The 19,118-nt window shown below is 35.5% G+C and overlaps 3 protein-coding genes across 5 annotated transcripts; 1 reads left to right on the top strand and 2 right to left on the bottom strand.

Moving 5' to 3' along the window:
• Positions 1-323: 323 nt before the first annotated feature.
• LOC103434403 (ras-related protein RABE1a-like) lies at positions 324-3,661 on the bottom strand. The gene is made up of 9 exons (XM_070818777.1): positions 3,479-3,661; positions 3,258-3,383; positions 2,425-2,497; positions 2,110-2,210; positions 1,860-1,925; positions 1,454-1,551; positions 1,184-1,246; positions 1,009-1,104; positions 324-915 (listed from the first exon to the last, which is right to left on the bottom strand). The coding sequence occupies exons 2-9, from the start codon at positions 3,331-3,333 to the stop codon at positions 844-846; spliced, it is 645 nt and encodes a 214-aa protein (XP_070674878.1). The 5' UTR covers positions 3,334-3,383; positions 3,479-3,661; the 3' UTR covers positions 324-843.
• A 2,891-nt stretch (positions 3,662-6,552) lies between these two features.
• On the bottom strand, positions 6,553-8,325 carry LOC103434390 (small ribosomal subunit protein uS8z/uS8w-like). The gene is made up of 4 exons (XM_008372736.3): positions 8,217-8,325; positions 7,532-7,666; positions 7,259-7,419; positions 6,553-6,900 (listed from the first exon to the last, which is right to left on the bottom strand). The coding sequence occupies exons 2-4, from the start codon at positions 7,659-7,661 to the stop codon at positions 6,802-6,804; spliced, it is 390 nt and encodes a 129-aa protein (XP_008370958.1). The 5' UTR covers positions 7,662-7,666; positions 8,217-8,325; the 3' UTR covers positions 6,553-6,801.
• Positions 8,326-13,896: 5,571 nt separating this feature from the next.
• On the top strand, positions 13,897-18,884 carry LOC103434421 (transcription factor bHLH113-like). Of its 3 annotated transcripts, none has more exons than XM_008372769.4 (12): positions 13,897-14,092; positions 14,374-14,508; positions 14,588-14,648; positions 14,944-15,059; positions 15,222-15,313; positions 15,753-15,944; positions 16,064-16,150; positions 16,238-16,303; positions 16,439-16,498; positions 16,785-17,569; positions 17,649-17,900; positions 18,471-18,884. In XM_008372769.4, the coding sequence occupies exons 2-10, from the start codon at positions 14,457-14,459 to the stop codon at positions 16,926-16,928; spliced, it is 870 nt and encodes a 289-aa protein (XP_008370991.2). In that variant the 5' UTR covers positions 13,897-14,092; positions 14,374-14,456; the 3' UTR covers positions 16,929-17,569; positions 17,649-17,900; positions 18,471-18,884. The 3 variants fall into 3 exon arrangements, with proteins under 3 accessions (XP_008370991.2, XP_070674835.1, XP_028956797.1); XM_070818734.1 differs by lacking the exon at positions 13,897-14,092 and adding an exon at positions 14,099-14,255; XM_029100964.2 differs by lacking the exon at positions 13,897-14,092 and having other exon boundaries at positions 14,370-14,508; positions 14,608-14,648.
• Positions 18,885-19,118: the final 234 nt, after the last annotated feature.

The following is a 19,118-nucleotide window of genomic DNA, read 5'->3' as shown; positions in this document are numbered from 1 at the left end:
ACAGGAAGAGAGACAAAATCGGAAGCAAGTGGAAGGGCAAGCTACAGTGGCCAAATTGGCCCCACCCATATATGCTTCATTCCTTTTTTATTAGCAGCTTACAGAGCTTTGTTGCTCACTCAAAGCAGCTGCAGCATTCGATACTGCAGCCATAAAAGTCACTTTGCCTATGTACACAGTCTGCTAAATCTGCTGAGCTCTCACCCAGATCCGAATTCAGCTTACTGTATAGATTGTAAAAAGGTTCGGGGCGTTCGATCGGTTCTTTAATCGTCTAATCAGTATCAGTAATATCATAAAGAATGTGGAGAAACAATGACCAATGATAAAAACAAGGGATGAATGATGGGTTTACTGCAGAAAGGTAATTCACATTGTTTGAACTTTGAAGACATACTCAATAATATCAGTCAAACTAGGCAAAGTGAACACCTAAAGCTCTACCTTGAAAATAACCTGATTATCTATCTACATCAAGACAGGCAACAAACAGACCCGAAAGACGATGAAAGAGTAGAAGTGTCATTGTAAATTCCAGAATTATAAAAAGGTCGTACCCAGTGCACAAGGCTCCCGCTTTACGCAAGGTCTGGGAGAGGTGAATGTCGGCTAGCCTTACCCCCATTTATGGAGAGGCTGCTCCCAAGTCTCGAACCCGAGACCTACCGCTCATGGGCGAAGGCACTTGTCATTGTAAATTCCAGAATTATGAGGAAAAAAAAAAAACTACTTTTACTACTAATGCAGGTAGTTGAGAGACCTAAGAGAGGCGCCCCCCACGGAGTTATCAAGGTTTACCTCAAATCCACATCACTACAACCAACAGAACCTTCCCTCTTTTTACTAACCGCAGCAAGATGAGTTTTGCGCAGCTTGACCACCGGCTCTGTCTTCATTAATCCTAAGTGTCTGAGGCTGAAACCATCGAAACCAAATGAGTTCACCAACATTTTGAGAGAAGAGTTGGGGTAAAAAAAAGGATTCCCACTTTGGGGAGGATGAAAATACCTCAGTGCCCCTGGCATCAGATTCTGCAAGTCTCTGTTTGATATCCCTGGCTATTGAAAAAAAGACCTCCTCCACATTCAGGTTTGTCTTTGCACTCTGCAGAACATTTTCTTTCAATATAAAAAAAACGGAATTGATTATGTAGTCAAAATACCGAAGGCATATTACTACTTACAGTTTCAAAGAACTTGATACCATACTCATCAGCAAGAGCTTGACCCCTAGAAGTCGGCACAGCCTAAGAATATAGATAATTAAAGCTTGGGCATGCCCGCACACACAAACACATGCAAAAATAGATGGATAGGGATAGAGCACGCAATTCTAGCATCCTCATGTAAACCCAATAGGATTCTAAACTCATCACAGCCATCCCTTCTAATTCTTTCACCGGCTTAAAAAAAAAAGAGCATTTCCTGCAAGTGAAAAAATACAAATTACACACCCTTCTGCTTTCATCCATATCAGCTTTGTTTCCCACCAGAATCTTGTTGACATTGACAGAAGCATGCTGCTCAATGTTGCGAATCCAGTTTCTAATGTCTGCACATGAATAGACAATTACCCAAAGAAGTGCTAGATTGAACTATAAAATTTATACAGAGATGGAAGAAGTGCCTCTGATGGTTTTAATCATCCACCACCTCAATGAATTAACGGTCAAACTGAAAAGAACTACACCAGTTTAAGCACACCCAAAATGAACCACAAGGTTGAAATGTCTACAACTCTACATCCCAATTTGTTAGAATTTGGATTATTATAACATAAATAGATAAGCAAAATGAACATAAAATCAGCATGCTATCAAAAATTCATATACTGAGGGTAAAGGAAAAACGAGAAGTTACTGTTGAAAGATGACTCATCGGTAACATCATACACCAACAAAATACCCATGGCTCCTCGATAGTAAGCTGCAGAGCATAACATAAATATGTAAGGAAACTCCTGAAGAACAATAAAGGAGGACACAATTAAAAAAAAAGGTAAAAATCATCTCTAAGAAAGGAACCCCCTGCCCCCTGCTCTTCTATTGTCAGCAGCAACTGTCTATTTTCCAATTTAAAATTATCTATCTGTAAAATCTCAAACACAAACCTGTTGTAATTGTTCGAAATCGTTCTTGACCAGCTGTATCCCAGATTTGCAATTTAATCCGTTTGCCATCAAGCTCGATTGTTCTTATCTTGAAATCAATCCTGTCAACAAAGGACTATCTAAGAGATGCTAAACAAAGATGAATCTTCATCAATAAAACACAACGTAATAGTTCCTTATGACATATTTCTACAGAAGCTTTAAGCAGTAGCTAATGACCATGTCCTAACTGACTTAATATTTTGGTTCATAAAACTTGTTCACTTGCTAAAGTTTCCAGATACAAAAATTGAAACAGATTTTACGGATACAAACCCAATAGTGGTGATAAAACTTGTTGTGAAGGAGCCGTCAGAGAAACGCAAAAGCAGACAACTCTTGCCAACACCTGAAATTACAGCAGAAATGTTTTTATATTTTAGAACCAAGAAGTTTATAGCCGAAACTAAAAATATCTCCCAAATAAAGGCCAATTTACATCCTTTTTTTTAATACACAAGATCCAGGACACCATCCAAACAAATCAAATCCTTCTTTGCGTCTCAAAGCAACTTTAAAAGCAATAATCCCAACTGAAGCCAAAACCATGATCCCCAGCAGAGCTCTTATTTAACCTTTATGCAGTAATTCACATCAAGTCTTAACAAGAGGTTAAAATGCTCTTCAACCCCCGAAAGACAGTACAATGCCATATGGTCATTGTTCGTACTCGCACTCACCTTGTAATTCATACCGAGTCAGATTAGAGTCGGATATTACTCTCGCATTCTGTTTTCATTTCGATACCTAAAAAAGTTTCGTTGAAATATGATTATACTCACTCTCTTAGTCTTCATCAAACCCAAAACTGGATCTTTCATACAAAACCATCTAATTACACGCACATACAGGTCCCTCAAACACTAAATTTATCAAAAATTGCAAGCATTCAAAATTTCAAACTTGACACAACTAAATATCACCCTACACCCACTATTATGCAACAGAAAATACTTCCAAAAATGACTTTTTTTTTTATTTTCGTTTGAAGTACATTGCCCACCAGAAATACCAAAGTAAAGCAAAACCACTTTAGATCTCAAAAAGTTCAAATTCCAATTCGCAAATTCCATAATTTTCTCGGGAACCAAACAAAAACGATGACTAACCACTGTCCCCAATGAGGAGAAGCTTGATGAGATAATCGTAATCGGTCCGACCCCTTGCCGGTTGCGCAGTCGCCATGGATTGATCGATTCTAACACCGACCCCTAATTCCAAATCCAAACCACTCTCTGCAACCCAAATTTCACAACCAAAAAATCAACAAAAAACAAAATCTAAGGAACTGCAGGAGATCGCAGAGGAGAGAGAGAGAGAGGAGATAAACCTTTCGAAGAAGCTTAAAGCGGGCGGTCGTCGGAGACGCGACAACGATCCAATATCTGGGAGGACGACGTCGGGTTTCAGAAATTTGATTTCTAGGGCTGTCCCTGTATAATACGCGGGTGACTCGCCACTGTATGGGACCGCACTGCATCTCCGTACACCCGCCTTCACTTAATATTTTCCCGGTTTTTCTTTTGCGAGGAAAAAATCTAAAATTGCAAAAAATAGATCATCTCCGGATCTCTTCCTTCTAATTTTAGGGATCTACCAATTCAGACCATTGAATTTTGATTCAACGGTTAAAGTTATTATAATTTTAAAGTGAGCCTCTATTTGTAGCCGTTCAATCAAATTTCAAAAATCCAGATTGATGGGTTTCTAGAATTAGAATGAATGAATCCGGAAATGATTCATTTCCTTATTGGCGTACCACCAAATAAAAATTCTAAAGGCTGAATCGGATAGTAACATTGTGAGAGGATATTCAAAAGATAATTTTTGTGATAAGAAAATTAGAATTGAAACTCGAAGCCCGTTAGAAATTACACTCAAAATTAAACATTACGTTAACTTTCCATTAATAGCAAATGCATCGTGTTCATGTTCTAGCAGAACTCTCCTTGATATCTCAACTTTATCCTTTTGGTGATTGCAGAGACTGATAAGTACGAATGCATAAAATACCTATCGTCTTCCATACGGAGCAAAAATTGTGTTCCAATTTATCTTTCGAAATTGGATGATCACTAAAATTAAAAAATGAGGTTACCCACACGTAATAGAATACAACAATTGGTAAGAGAACAAAACACTAATTAGAGTCAGAGTGAAAAGATAACACACATATATCTATGCCAATTTGGATGAAATGATGCGGATTTTAATGATTGGATTATTACAAGTGTTAATTAACGTACTTATTTTCTATTTGTGACACATTTGGTTTGTAAATTTAGTTTATAAATTTGATCTTCTTAGCATTTCCCTTAAGATAATGGATTGTCATCCGGTTCGAGATTTTTTAATTGATAATTTAATCCAACAAAAAGAAAATGATTTTGGCAAACTTTTGAATTTTTGAGGTCCTGTATGTTTCGTATTAGGCCCCTAAGGCCCAAGTTATTTTGGGTCATAACACCTTTATAAGCCCAAATACTCACACACCTAGGCAATTTAATAATTTATTACTTTACTCTCAAATGGTGCTTGTTAACTCTCAAATTTAAAGAAGATAATTTTATGATCCGATAAGAATAAGTTAAAAGAAGTTTTACACACTTTTGCAAGTGTGTGATTGCAAATATTTGAAGTATTATATAACGAGAGGTTTAGCTTTCCACGAACTAACGTAGGCAAAAGTGATATTTATCGTATCAAATGATAAAAATTAATATTTAATGAGATGTATCTGACTTAAGCTGAAATCGTCTAGAACTCTTGACGAAGACAGTTTAAGCGCCAGCTCTTACCCGAAGCGCTTCACAAGGCCAGTTTAGGAAAAAAATTATAGCCTGTAAAACTAATCAATAACACTTTTTAGCCTCTAACCTCGTACACCATTAGAACAACAACAAAGATTTGAAGGCTAGATTTCGTCTTTAACCCATGACCCTTAGACACCCCAATAGACATGGTCTAAAAGTTCAATTTAGAATATTTGAAAGCCCACCCAAAAAAAAAAAAGAAAAAATAATTGGGAAGTGAGAGAAAAGGTGAATGGGAAGGAACACAAAAAGTTGTGCTCGGAGTATATCCTGAGAAGATACTCTACCCGCACCTTCCCTTCACCTACAAAACGTCATAACGCGCCCATGTTTTATCACCCTTCCAACATGAAAAGCTCTTGAACACCATCATCATCTACCTTCTTGCTTCTCCAACTTCTTCGTCCTCGGCGCCTCGTTGCCAATGGAAGTCGGGAGTGGCGGCGGAGATACCATTGGTGGTGGTCAAGTTGGTGGTCACCATGTTGTTGCTACTACCAACGAAGATGACGCAAGCGACGACGAAAAAGCTAATTGAAATTTGGAAGTCATGTTGGTTGGCTTTGATGGTAGCTAGGGCAACTACAGATCTTTGGCAGTATCCGCAATCTTTTATCTTTGTGTTGTTTTCCGATTTAAGCGTGTCATCCTTCCTCAGGGGCCATGCTAATCGTGTTGTTGTTAACTTTAATATCATGCTTCAAAAACCAGTACTACTTATGCCACCACCAGTTCCACTACTGCTAGGTCAAGGGGGGACAGTCCTCCAGTATTGGCATTAATAAAATCCCTGCTGGTTTATGTAGTCTCTTGTTCTCAAACATCACATTTTTCTTTTCTTTTTTTTTATCTCGGTAATCTAAACGTACAATAGTTTATAGGATATTCTCGAAGTCATTCTGCACTTCACCGATGTATGAAAAATAAAAAATAAAACGAAGAGCATAATATTTTAAAGTGCTAGTAACAGTTCCGCGCATTAACCATGCATGAGTTTTATTGTGGGATTTTGTAGATCCACGTGGACCATTAAAGCACTTAGGAGTCCATTTTGTATGGTTTTGATGATTCTCTATCTTTTAATCAATAACTTGAAGAAAAATTGGAACATGATCCCCTCAACCACTTCAGACTTGTTTGTACTCTTCACCGTTTTAAGACCCATAATTCTGTCGTTTTCAAAACTATCCATTTAGTTCGAATTTACTGTTATTGCCCAATACCAATCCATTTCCTTAATTTTGAGAGGAATGGAGGGCTTACGATCAAACAAGATCGTTTTTTTTTTTAACAAACGATGTTATCTACATTAACAAAAAAAGGCTAGCAATAATGTTGTTCAAACTCGCTTTTAGCGAGAATCGAAACTAAGACTTCTCACTTACAAAGTGAGAATTGAAACTACGACTTCTCACTTACAAGTGAAGAACACCCGCGGTTTAATAACTAATCTTCCTTTCTCCTCAAGTAACTTAAGTCGCAGATTACCGACCAACAGATGGATATTAATTTGAAAGAGTACAATATGCAAGCTCAAGTCCATTTTCAGAACGATGCCGAGCATATAGCATTAAAAAGCTAACACAGCATCTTTCATAACAACCAACCTTCATCCATTCGTTATTCAAAGAAAAACATACAAAGCAAAAGCATTACTTGCTTGAAGCCAAAATTTGGATTCCATAAGATAAAAGTAAAGCAAATAACGTTTCAGTAATCTCTATCAGCATCCAAAACAAACACAAATTGAAACATAGACGTATCCTAAGATGTTCAAAAGTACACCCCAAAGCTCCTCTCAGAAACAGGAAAACTCGATTCTCATTCGTTGAAGCTTTGCCTAGTAAAAGAAACCAAGCACTTTACCACCGACATTCTTTCTTCTAGCCTCCTCGTGGTCCATAATGCCAGCAGATGTTGTCAGCACAATGTATCCAAACTGCAACTTCAACCAAACATCCGTAAGCTTAAGTGGATAAGAAATACAACACAATGCATAACATTCGATCAAGCAGAAAAAACGAGAATTCAAAGTTCATCTGACACAAAAGATCTGATATGATACATGAAGCACATTACAGGAAAGCTCAAACAGGAGCCAGGTGAAAAGCTAGACCAATCACCATTGACATGATCAATAATATATAATCTTGCCAATAACATTTTTTTACAATTTTGTTTTGCTCAAAAATAGATGAGTTACAAATCCAAACTATATACGTTTCCTCAAAAGAATCGACTAAGACATATGTCCTGTTTCTAGGCTTGAAATAGCTAACTGATAAAAATGGGCTAACCTGTCTAGAGGGAAGCAACCTTGCAGTCCATCCCTCAATCTCCTTAACGCCGACATCAAAACGAGGGCTGATAACCCCACACTTGTTAAGCCTTCCATTCAGCTCGACCACAATTTTACCAGCCCTGTGATCATCAACATACTCAAACTCGCCAATGTATCCTACATAGCAAAACCAAAAATATTACTATCCATACACCCAGAAAAATAACAACTCACATAGAAACTTTGAAATAACGAAAATGATGTATAGCTTTAACTGATGGATGCATACCGTGCTTTTGCATCACCAAAAGAAACTTGACAATGACCTTGGACGATGGTCTGATCATGACCTGGCGCTTGCCCCTTTTCTCAGCATTGTACATGCTCTTAAGAGCATCATTCAGAACGCTAACTCTCATTGTCGCTTTTGCATTTCAGAAAAGATAATCCAATATAAGTTCATCGGAGCTATTGCACGCAAGTCAACAAGTACAAAACCACCAAACAAAAACATAATACAAAAGCTATTCACTTGTCAAATCTTACACTCTTAAGCAATGTGTTAAAAAAGCAAAATGAAAACCAGTAACGGTAGTTCGATCCCTTTCCCCATTTCTAGCTCAGTCAAACATATCAATCTAGATTCCACAATTATCACACTTGTTCAAAGCCCCTAATTTATAAAAACCCAATTCCAGAATCATTTATTCCCACCATAATCAAGTAAAAAACAAACATTTGACCTACTTAAGCACAAAAATAACAGCATTTCAATCCAAGCACACCAAAACAAAACGTATTCCAAATCAAATTAACAAAATCAAGATCCAAGAGATCCAGATGCCCAAATCAACCTCAAAAAATAATTAAAAAGGACGAAACTCTAACAAATAAAGACTGAAAGCAAACCCTAATCGAAACAATATCAGACAATTGATGGAAATTATGAAGTTTTGGACTGAAAAATCACGTACCAGAAGAGATGCGCGGTATCAGCAGAGGCGCCTCCGAGAGAGCTAGGGTTTCTAGGGCTTAAGAAAGGACGAGTGACGTGAACCCGAGCAATTATATTTGGTGGGAATGAGGGATCGATTGACCGAATTGCCCTTTCGGACCCTACTTTGGTCCAGTGGGTCGTAATTTAGTGTCGGATCGAATTTGATTTGTAGGCCCATTGGATCCAAGCTTTGAGGCTCAGCCCGGAGTCATGCAGCCCAAATTAAAACTCCTCAGTAAATTGGGCTTTTGAATAGTATGTTCATTATAGTATGATGTAAGGCAATCCAACATTTGATAATCGTTTACTCTTCAGCTTATTTGACAATATGTGAGTTGTGCCAGTTGTTTAGAGTAGTGCGGTTGCCCCATACTTTCAAGTTTGAAGAAAAAATAAAGTAGTTTAGAATTTGGAAAGAAAAAAAAATCACATATGTAGCTTCTATCATTTGGCTGGGCAAATGTCATATTGAAATGGACGATAGTAAAATCAAACGTTAAATTTATCACAGTAAAATGAAGCTACTATTGACACTATAAAAATGTCAATCTTCACTTCTATATAGATAAAGTTAGGATGAAGTTTTTGACTTAACAAAATGAGCTCTCTAAATATATAGACAATGAAATGATGATTCAGACACTCGAAAGATATTCAAACAAAGAACTCCGGGTGCATAAACACTAGTAACTGCTTGAACTACAAGATCCTTACTATAATATTGTACCTTATGTGTGCATTCCCATCAACATTTCCCTTAATATAGAGGCCTGCATATAATTATCACAAACATAATGATATGATTGATCATATGGATAACAAGATAGAGTCCACTGAGTCACTGAGGGATGGATTTGGGGATTGACTTCCATAATAAAATAGACCTAAGGTCATAATATTATTATTATTATTATTTACATGGAGGAATTCGTTTAATCTTGTATTTTGATAGTAGACCATGCATAATTTAATAATTAAGCAGAAGACTAATTAACATAATTTATATATTAATTTGCACGGGGGAAGACTCGTTCGTGTAAGCATCGAGAAGCTATTTATGCAGATGAATTTCAATTTATTTTTAAGGTCGAATACAGGACCTAAATGACAATCTCCAGTTTTGACTTCTAGATTTTCAACCTGGTTGATCAACCCTAATGTTTAAGATAAAACTATCCTGCAGCTTTTATATTATTTTTATAATCTACTAAACTAATGTTTACGTGTTCTGATTATGTCTCTCAAATAACAACACAGGTGCAGGGTTTGTTTTGCAGCAGTCACAGGACTCAGCCGTGCAATATAATTTTAAAGAGTTTTCCAACTTAACTATCAGATTAAACGCTGACAGATGGCAGTTTATAAATGTTTTGCAGATTGTTAATATTTGCTAGACACCAAATTAAGAGAGGTTGACTTAATTTTTTTGTTTATTAAGATTGCAAGTGAATAAGAACGTATAAACCATAACATGTAGAGGTTTTAGGATGACAACAGTTCTCTACCTTTGTTTAGTCATGTTTATATTACGACTAATGTTAGGAAGACCAATTTTTGAGACAAAATTTTGTAATTTAAATGATATGAAAGTTGATAATTGAATTATTACTTAAGCGTCGATAAACATGTTTGTTCTTATTGACGACACATCATTTAATTTGCCAATTTTATCTATAAATTTAGCCTCCATAGGATTATTCTTATATTACATTATTATCAAAATGAGCCTTGTCAATAAGTGTTAAGAGTATTGTGAATAACAGTTCTCGTAATTTACATGTTACGTCGGACTGTAAATTTCATTAGAGACTCGAGAATCAATATGTAAAGTAAACACAACAACTAGAAAACGTACTCTTTGTTCTTTTAATCCCCAACTTCTCGTAAACCCTTTTGATTAAAAGTTTGATAAGCCAAAAAATATTAACAATGTCATCGAGCATATTTCTTAATATTATATTATATAACATTATTTGCCGAACTATATTATTAAAAAAAAATTAATGAAAAAGACTTGAAAACTTTGAGTTTTAATCAAAAGAACAAAAATGTATTGTAAGTGAATAGTTCCAGAAGTGACTTTTTAGAGGAAAAATATCATTTTCGTTAAAAATGAATAGTACTAGAAATGTTTCATTAAAACTCCCTATTATTAATAGAGATAGGATAATTAACAACTATGACACCTAGGACGGTCGGAGAATGACCCACCAAACAAGAAAAAGAGATGGTGATTAATTATTGTTAATTAATTTGCATCATGCTAATGGACATTGGTCAATTAACTTTCAACCCAATTTTGCGAAGAGGTCAAAATTAAGCTTTGTTAATAAGTGGAATCAATTTAATAAGACCAGGCACAGAAGACAAATTAATATATAGTCTAATTCTTTCGAGAAATATTTTATATGGGTAATGATAAGAAGACTAAAATTTTAAACTAAAATTGCAAACCAAATGATGTGTCACAAATAGGAAATAAGCATGTTAATCAATGCTTAAGTAATAATATAATTATCAACAAACACATTGTTTGGTTTGCAAACTTGGTTTAAAAATTTGGTCTCCTTAGCTTTATCCTTTTCATAGCAAAGTGATGGAATTAAATGTCAAAATGGTCCATGAGTTTTACTCTATCCGCTAGTTTACTCCCTTTGTTTTTAATTTGGCCAAATAGGTCCCTGTATTTACATCCGTTAACCAATTCAAGAAAATCCTTTAAAGGACCATTAAAATTGCCAGGTGCTTGGCACGTGAGAGGACAAAAATGTAATTTTATTTGTACACATGAACCTGTAGAATTATCAGAGAGACGGGCCATACTGCCCATTTCCAACAACACCGATATGGTCCCCAACTTGGTAATTATCACATGCACAATTCGTCAGGTGTGGAGTTTTATCATAAAAGGCTTCATTATTAGTTGGAGTGGGGTTATGATATTTAAACTCTTTCTTTTCTCATTGATATGGTCGATGTGGGACATTTCAACAATCCCCCTCATGAGAGACCCAATTAGTGGGTCACACGTGGGAAATCCACGTATCGACAACCACAACCATGTAGAGCCAAGATGACTCACCCTACACACGGGGCCAAGAGACCCACCATCATCACACAGGCTTAAGGGGACCTACCCATCACGTGGTAGTACAGTACGGGCCCGCTCCCTGGCCCTGATACCATGTATAATTATCAGAGAGACATACCATATGGCCCACTTCCAACAACATCGATATTGTCCCAAACTTGGTAATTACCACCTGCACAATCTGTCAGGTGTGGGGTTTATCACAAAAGGCCTCGGTGTTAGTTGAAGTGGGGTTATGATATTTAAACTTTTCTTTTCTCATTGATACGATGTGGGACATTTCAACAGAACCTACTGCAATAAATTCTTCATTTCCATTCACTTGAATACTAAGCAATTTAGGGTTTCAACATCCATTTGGTCGGAATCCAATGATTGTGGGGTTGCTGACTGAGCTTTTGGTGACTACTCTAGAGATTGGTTGAAATGAGGGATTCAAACATGTGGGCTAGGCATAGGTTATGTTCGAACATCAAGTGTGACGTTGTTGAACTCAGTCGGCAATCCCATAATCTCTGGATTTCTGATCAAATGGATGTTAAAACCCTAAATTGCTTAGTATTCAAGTGAATTGAAACGAATCATCAATTTCAAAATATAGGCATCGTATATTGCGTATGTTTAGTGGGGGTACAATAAAATTATGTTTTTGTCCTCTCATGTGCCATGCACGTGCCAATTTTAACGGTTCTTTAACCGATTGTCTTGAATTGGCTAATGGATGTAAACACGGGGACCCATTTGGCCAAATTGAAAACGCAGGGACTAAATTGACTGATATAGTAAAACACGGGGACCATTTTGACATTTAAGCCTATTAATTTAATTTATAGGGCCGGGAGAAAATACATATTATAGTTTATAGATTAGTAATATTATATGTGACATAGTAATTATCATACTGAAAAACTAATTAGTAACATTACGTGACAGTGTAACAGACACACCAAAAAACTATTCCAAAAAGTAGAATGCCTTTCACTTTTAAATTGTTTGGAACTTTTGTATTTCCTAAGAACGTCTCCAAATTCTAATATTAATGCAATACCAAATGATATAATTATCCAAACATCCAGATTGACTAGCCTTGGCTTATTCATGATGTTTTAAGTACTGGTTTGATACTGGTGTGATTTTATAAAAAGTGGGTATAAAAAAAAGTTGAGCTAAAAAATGTGTTTGGTAAACACTTAAAAATAGCTTATTTTCATAGTTTTTGGTGAAAAAAAACTGAAAACGTGAAGCGGGCAAAATAAGTTTATTCTCACAGCACAGCAGAAACAGTTTTTTTTTCAAAGCACAGCAATACCAAACCAGCCTGAATTAAGATGCTTTTTATTTTTTTTGTTTTTTCTCACTTATAAGTTGCAGATTCAATTTCATAAGTAATACTAGCTGAAACAATGAACTCAATAGAGTACTACTAAAGTAGCAATTTCATCCCTTTTCTGCCTATGAGTTGATAGCACCCAGAAAATTAGGTATAAAAGAATCAACCGAAAGAAAATAGTTCCAAAGTTGTATTATTAATTACCTGGTTCCCTAGCTATTATCAAAATTAGAAAAAGCTTCTAAAAAATCCATATATTCACGTGAAAGACTATGAAAACAAACAGATCATAATCAGGATATTGCTCACTCACAAATATCAAAATTAGAACAATGGCCTAATTTTAGACCCACATTCAGTTCCAGTAAGTGATCCGAAATTGCTGTCCTCTCAATATATTCCCCTCATTCTGCAGTTCATCTAGGCTTGACAATTATGTTAGAACATCAATTTGAGTTCCATCAACAGATCATCAAAGCGTCTCTAATATCCTTTGTTGCACAACACATTAATTAACCATCCAGTACTGATATTGTATTAAACTTAACCGCTTAGGTTAAAGAAAATAAAATAAAATTTCAATGCGAAGGTAAACGGAGCCAAAAGAACCTACCAGCTTGGAGAGTTTTTTCTTAAAAGGCCTCAATGCTATTAGTAGTGAACTATTCAATTTAAATATTGCAAAATATTCTTGCAACACATTCGGATGTTGAGTAGGCTCATCCACATCCATGCCTTTGAATTATGATTGCACATACTCAAAGTACAGTACATATCCATCAATTACCCTGAAATTATCGAAATTCTAGTATGGATCGCTAGTTTGAATTAGATGAATAAACGACTAGATGTGCATATCCAATGATTTAGCAACTAAGGTTTCAACAGTCGAAGTTTCCAGTGCATACTATGCTCGGTCCATGCTAAAAAACCCCGAAGGATATACGAATGCAACCGTGTGCAATATAGAGTTTGCAACAGAAAAGAAACCGAGTCAAAATGTGAGTCATTTATCAAGCGTTCCATCATCTTATTTAGCTTTGACTATGCAGCTGCATCAAGTAGTAAAATAACCAGTCATTTTCGACTCATATAATTTGATATAGAAATCAAGTCAAATTAAGCGAAAGCGAAAGCAAACAGTAAACATGCTAGTGAAAGAGAGAGAGAGCCGCCCCGGCCAATATACTATTATAATATAAGGTTCTGAGTCACCTGGACGTTTCATATTCCTTTCGTGATCATGATTCATACAGTTACTAATTATATATAACCTCTTCTCACAACATTTTTCTACAAAAGGAAAAGAACCGTTGCTGCACTCAAGGGAAGGTTCAAGGTCACGCCTTTTCACTACAGAATATATACTAATTCATCTGGGAAAAGTTCTCAGCTCATCAGGTCTAGCTCTTTTCGTTTCAAGAGATCCGAGGTGAGGAAATGGATTAGCTTTCAAATAATGTCTTCAGAGTGGAAAACACTCACCGGGAGTATAAACTCTTGCGAGTGTAGTACTCATCACCTGATCAGGTCACGTGATGGGTGCTATGATAAGGAGATATATATATATATATATAGAGAATCTGCTCTTTCAAGTAATCTTGGGTTTCTAGAATTTTCATTTCATTTTTCACTTTTGTGGGTTCTTCTTGATTCATTTTGCATGCATTGTGCTCTCAGTTAAATCACATTTTGTTTCTGTATGTGTTTCAGTTTCTGGGCTTAGAAGAATTCTAGTGTCTCAAAAATCAATAGAAGATCAACTCTCTCTGCATGATTGGATTTTTTGGGCTCAAATGAGAAACACTGATCTCCTTCCATCTCTACCCTCCCATCTTTACAGCTGCGGTAATCATCATCACAAATCTTAATTAGTATTGTTTACTTTGAGCATAAGATTATTTCAATTATTTCTCAATTTCTTCAGAAAACAATATTGATGTTCAGATGACAAATTGGGATGCACAAATGGACATGAACAGTAAAATGTAAGCACTCTATCCTTTTCAAGCTTTTATCCTAAATTTAAACATTTGTGGAGATATATAGGAATTAATCTCCTTATTTTGAGAAATTATATATAATAACCTCATCCTCCCAATTAGATTACTCATCTATTTCTGTTCGTACTTATCAAATACAATCTCAAGAACTGAAGAATGACAAAGACTGTCCCCTAGCAACTAATTAGATTTTCATTTTGATTATTATTGGGGTTATTATATTAATCTTAGTTTAATTATTTATCCAAATAATAATTGTTACCCCCTGTCGTGGTGGCAGTGGGTTTTGCATGGGATCCAACGCATTCGAAAGTGACAACCATGATAACATGAGAGCTGCAGACTATTCTCTTCCTCTGCAGCAGTCATCATCCCTCATTACCTATCAACCTCCAGGTTTGGTGCATTTCCTTTTCCATCTGTTTCCATTTCAGGAGCAACTTTTCTAATTTCTGCCTAATTTTTTTACCAATTTTTCTTGATTTTGTAATTTAGTGAACTCTAATAATTCACACAAGAACCTGGTTAATTTGCAGTAATTACCTTGTCTGATTGCAGTTAATTATCCATCTGGTTCGTTGAGATATGATGACATTTCAGAGCAGTCAATGTTCCTGGACAAAAAGATTTCAGCCCCCCAATTTCAAGCAGTATGTTGATCCAATGATCTTCTTAATTAGTCTGTAGCTAAGTTCCTAATCAACAACTAACAAGAATTTCCTCAATTTCAAATTTCACTAGTCCTTCATTTCAAACTAAATGAATAACCTGATCATTGTTAATGTCAATCGTTCACGTCATCTTTAGTTACAGATGATTATCTCACGATAGGTCTTACACAAATAAAATTTTGACCGACATGTATCTTATATTGTGAGAATATGTATCCGAACTACACATTTAAGAAAAGGTCATACTCGGGTCGGGTAATATCAAACATTATGGCAATACTTCCCAAAGTATTTTTGGAAATTGAAGACAAATGGGGGTGAAGACGATTCCATTTTATTTGCATCTTATCTGGTAGAATTTGTGTGATATAACCATGCTTCAATCCCTAATTTGTTCCATTTTGTAAAATCCTTGAAGGATTGCCAGGCCATACAAAATGCAAGGAAACGTCCAATTGAGGTTGATGACTTTGGTGGTCTTGTTGGTGACAGAACATCTCTCAACGAATTATACAAAAATAAGAGAAGCAAGATGACAAATAATAATTCTCAACAACAATATTGGCATCAACAGCTCCAAGAAAACTCAATGGAGCAACAAAACAATAAGGTATCCTAATTAATCAAATTTTATATGTGTTAATTTAACATTTAATTAAGCTATGGATTTGTTGTTGAACTTTTGCTGTTTGTTTGTTTTATTTTTTATTTTTTATTTTTTTTGGCTAGAAGTTGCATCATGTGCCTGTGAGAAGAAGCCAAAAGCTTAGTGACAAAATCACAGCTCTCCAAAAATTGGTTTCCCCCTATGGCAAGGTAATTAGCATAAATAGAAAAAATTGATATTGCATTTTCTGTAAATTATAACTACAACTAAGATTTTAACTTATAATAATATTACAGACTGACACTGCCTCAGTTCTTCAAGAGGCTTCCACATATATCATGCTCCTCCAAGAACAAATTCAGGTATTAAGTATACATATAGTGAAGTAATTATGGTAATAAACTTATAATTAATATCTTCATTTTCATATGCTGCAGATAGGTTTTAGTTGCTAAATTTGCTTGTTGGTTTTTTGTTTTTGTTTTTAATTTTTGTAGCAGAATCTGCTAAGGATGCTTGGTAATTCATACAAGAATGCTGCGGCTCTTCACTCACAGGTCGCACGGCAAGCACTTGAATTAATTTGAAGACATATACATAAGATATTTGGGACACATAAACAAATCGAACCAGTTACAAATTTTTAATCCAAAACGAAAAAGGGCACCAGGTTGTCAACATAAAGAGGAGCTAAACAACAGTTTAGATACAACTTACTATCCGTTTATTGTCCCTCAGTTTTAATTTTGATTCAAATTTCGTATCTGATCCTATTTACGTATATTTTCCATGATATTTTAAATTCTTATTAAGTTTTTCTCACAAATTTGAAATTTTCAACAGGAATCTGGGAGTGGGCAGGCGCTTGACCTCAGAAGCAAAGGCCTTTGCTTGGTTCCTGTGTCAATTACTCAGAAAGTGACTATGGAAGAGGGTTCTGATCATCTTGCTCCGTCAAGAAAAATTGTCATAGCTAATAACTTCTAGTGCTACATTTAACTACTAAGCACCTAAGCTATATGTTAATGCTTCACCTAAATATCACTTTTGAGAAAAGCTGCTTTACTTCAATGCTTTCCTTTTTAATCATACTTAACATTATCGATTAATTCGAAGAGATAATTGAGAGAATTCATCTAAACCAGAGGGAGGTATAGCTATGTTGTGATATATATTTCAATTCAAACTTTATAATTATGGTCTGGGTATCACACCAGTATTTCTGCAACTCTAAACACCATATAAGTTTCGAGAAAAAAATAGGAGAGCGATTTCCGCCTTCTCCTATTACCTCTTGCAATAACCACTCTTAATCAAGTTTTGAAATTTTTTATGTTTCTTTGAACATTCATATAGAAAGAGTGAAGTGCATATTGTATTCCTTCCAAAAAAACTTACACGTGACAATATATTAATCGACCGAAAAAACCACTCGGACTATGTCAGAGCCAGATGTGGCTATGTCTCTCTACAATGGCCCAGCCTTAAATTTTGGGATTGAAGCTCTGCGTATTATTATGGGCTACGATTACCTTTTCCCTTTCGATACAAATTCCAGTGTGCTTCGAACCTACTCCCATGAGGAATTTAGAGGCCTGGTGATCGGCAACATAACTACAGTGATCAAAGTAAATTCTTAGCACTTTGAGAAAATGTTTCATTATATATATGCACATAGAGTACTAATAAATATTACTTTTGTGGCAGGAAATATATAACGAAGGAGGAAGAAATTTTGGGTTTATGAACATGTATGATCTTGGTTGTATTCCCTACGGAAAAGCACTAGGATCTACACCAAATGATGCATGCTACGAAGAACTTACACCATACGTGAAACTACACAACAAAGCACTTTTCAAACTCCTGAAAAAGCTAGAGAGTGAACTCACGGGAGATATTCACTCTCCGATTTTAACAAGTTTATTACACAGAGAATAAATCACCCTTCCAAATATGGTATATCAACTTCCTTAATCCTCTTTCGTTATTATGAATATGCATTGTTTAGATCATTTAATGGGAAGCAAGATTTTTTTTTTTTAAATAAAAGGATGATAATGGATTAGACGAGTCGAGTTACATATAAAGTTTGGTTATTAGTCTACTATAGTAGCTATACTCTCCAAACTCGCACACAAGATGGTCAAAAAAGACCAGACCATGGGATTTAGCCATCAATTACAAAGTAGGCAATTTCCCTGCCCCTAGAGCGATTAGAAATGGCTAAATCCCCAATAGAACGACCCATCCATCCCCTATCTCCATAATTTTATTAAATAATAAAGAGCGATAAAAATAAATACAAGTGGGGGAACGAAGTCAAAACCTGCAAATAACAAAACAATGCATCATTTCGGGATTCACATTATCCGTACATTCGTATAGTATATATATGTCAATCTGAAAAAACTGACATGAAACTTTCAAGAAAAAAGCAACTTAAATATTACTCAATCTGGAAAACTTGAGATTGACTAATCCGTTTTTTCCTATTATTTCTTTTGACTTGTGATATTGTTGGCAAAGGTTTCAAGGAAGGGAAGATGGCATGTTGTGGCACTGGTCCATATCGAGGAATTAATAGCTGTGGAGGGAAGAGAGGTATCGAAGAGTATGACTTATGCGACAATGTTACTGAATATCTTTTCTTTGACGCTGCTCATCCAAATGAAAAGGCCTACGAGCAGTTTGCCAAGCAATTTTGGAGTGGAAATCCCGACGTCGCTGCGCCGTACAATTTGAAAGCACTATTTGAATCCAATCAAGAATTAATCAAAGATATCTGATATGCATGTGTTGATGAAGTGATACATGCAGAATCGTTGCTTGGCTTGCTCAGTTGTCAACTTGTCAGTATTTGACAAATAAACAGCCATCTGATAAGCATTATTATATACAGTGCTCATGAATGAGAATGGTCACCCTATTTCTACTTTTGAATTCAAGTCTCAATTCTTTTCCATAAGAAACAGCACCTAGGATTTTTTTTGTTTGTTTTAATCTTAAGCATTGAATTTTTTTTATCTAAGCGAAAGTTTACACTAAATTAACTTAAATTACAAGGAAGAAGATGAAAAAAATTACTGTGTGAGATGCAGAGCAAAAAAATCACAGCGAAACGTCATTTCTAACCAGCACAACCACTCTAAAATTTGAATTATTCTTTTGAAAGTG

Source organism: Malus domestica, chromosome 01 (assembly GCF_042453785.1).
Source record: "Malus domestica chromosome 01, GDT2T_hap1".
Classification (NCBI taxonomy): Eukaryota; Viridiplantae; Streptophyta; class Magnoliopsida; order Rosales; family Rosaceae; genus Malus; species Malus domestica.
This window is presented reverse-complemented; position numbering and strand designations above follow the sequence as displayed.

What these genes read in the sequence shown, in the direction of transcription:
- LOC103434390 (XM_008372736.3), bottom strand. Translation starts at nt 7,661, where the DNA reads ATGAGAGTTAGCGTTCTGAATGATGCTCTTAAGAGCATGTACAATGCT. An exon ending in TTTGGTGATGCAAAAGCACG is followed by an intron (nt 7,420 to 7,531) that starts GTATGCATCCAT and finishes TTTGCTATGTAG; the next exon opens with GATACATTGGCGAGTTTGAG. An exon ending in GGTTGCTTCCCTCTAGACAG is followed by an intron (nt 6,901 to 7,258) that starts GTTAGCCCATTT and finishes TTGAAGTTGCAG; the next exon opens with TTTGGATACATTGTGCTGAC.
- LOC103434421 (XM_070818734.1), top strand. Translation starts at nt 14,120, where the DNA reads ATGTCTTCAGAGTGGAAAACACTCACCGGGAGTATAAACTCTTGCGAG. An exon ending in TGGAGCAACAAAACAATAAG is followed by an intron (nt 15,945 to 16,063) that starts GTATCCTAATTA and finishes TTTTTTGGCTAG; the next exon opens with AAGTTGCATCATGTGCCTGT. An exon ending in TGGTTTCCCCCTATGGCAAG is followed by an intron (nt 16,151 to 16,237) that starts GTAATTAGCATA and finishes ATAATATTACAG; the next exon opens with ACTGACACTGCCTCAGTTCT.
- LOC103434403 (XM_070818777.1), bottom strand. Translation starts at nt 3,333, where the DNA reads ATGGCGACTGCGCAACCGGCAAGGGGTCGGACCGATTACGATTATCTC. An exon ending in TCTCCTCATTGGGGACAGTG is followed by an intron (nt 2,498 to 3,257) that starts GTTAGTCATCGT and finishes CTGTAATTTCAG; the next exon opens with GTGTTGGCAAGAGTTGTCTG. An exon ending in ATATGGATGAAAGCAGAAGG is followed by an intron (nt 1,247 to 1,453) that starts GTGTGTAATTTG and finishes CTATATTCTTAG; the next exon opens with GCTGTGCCGACTTCTAGGGG.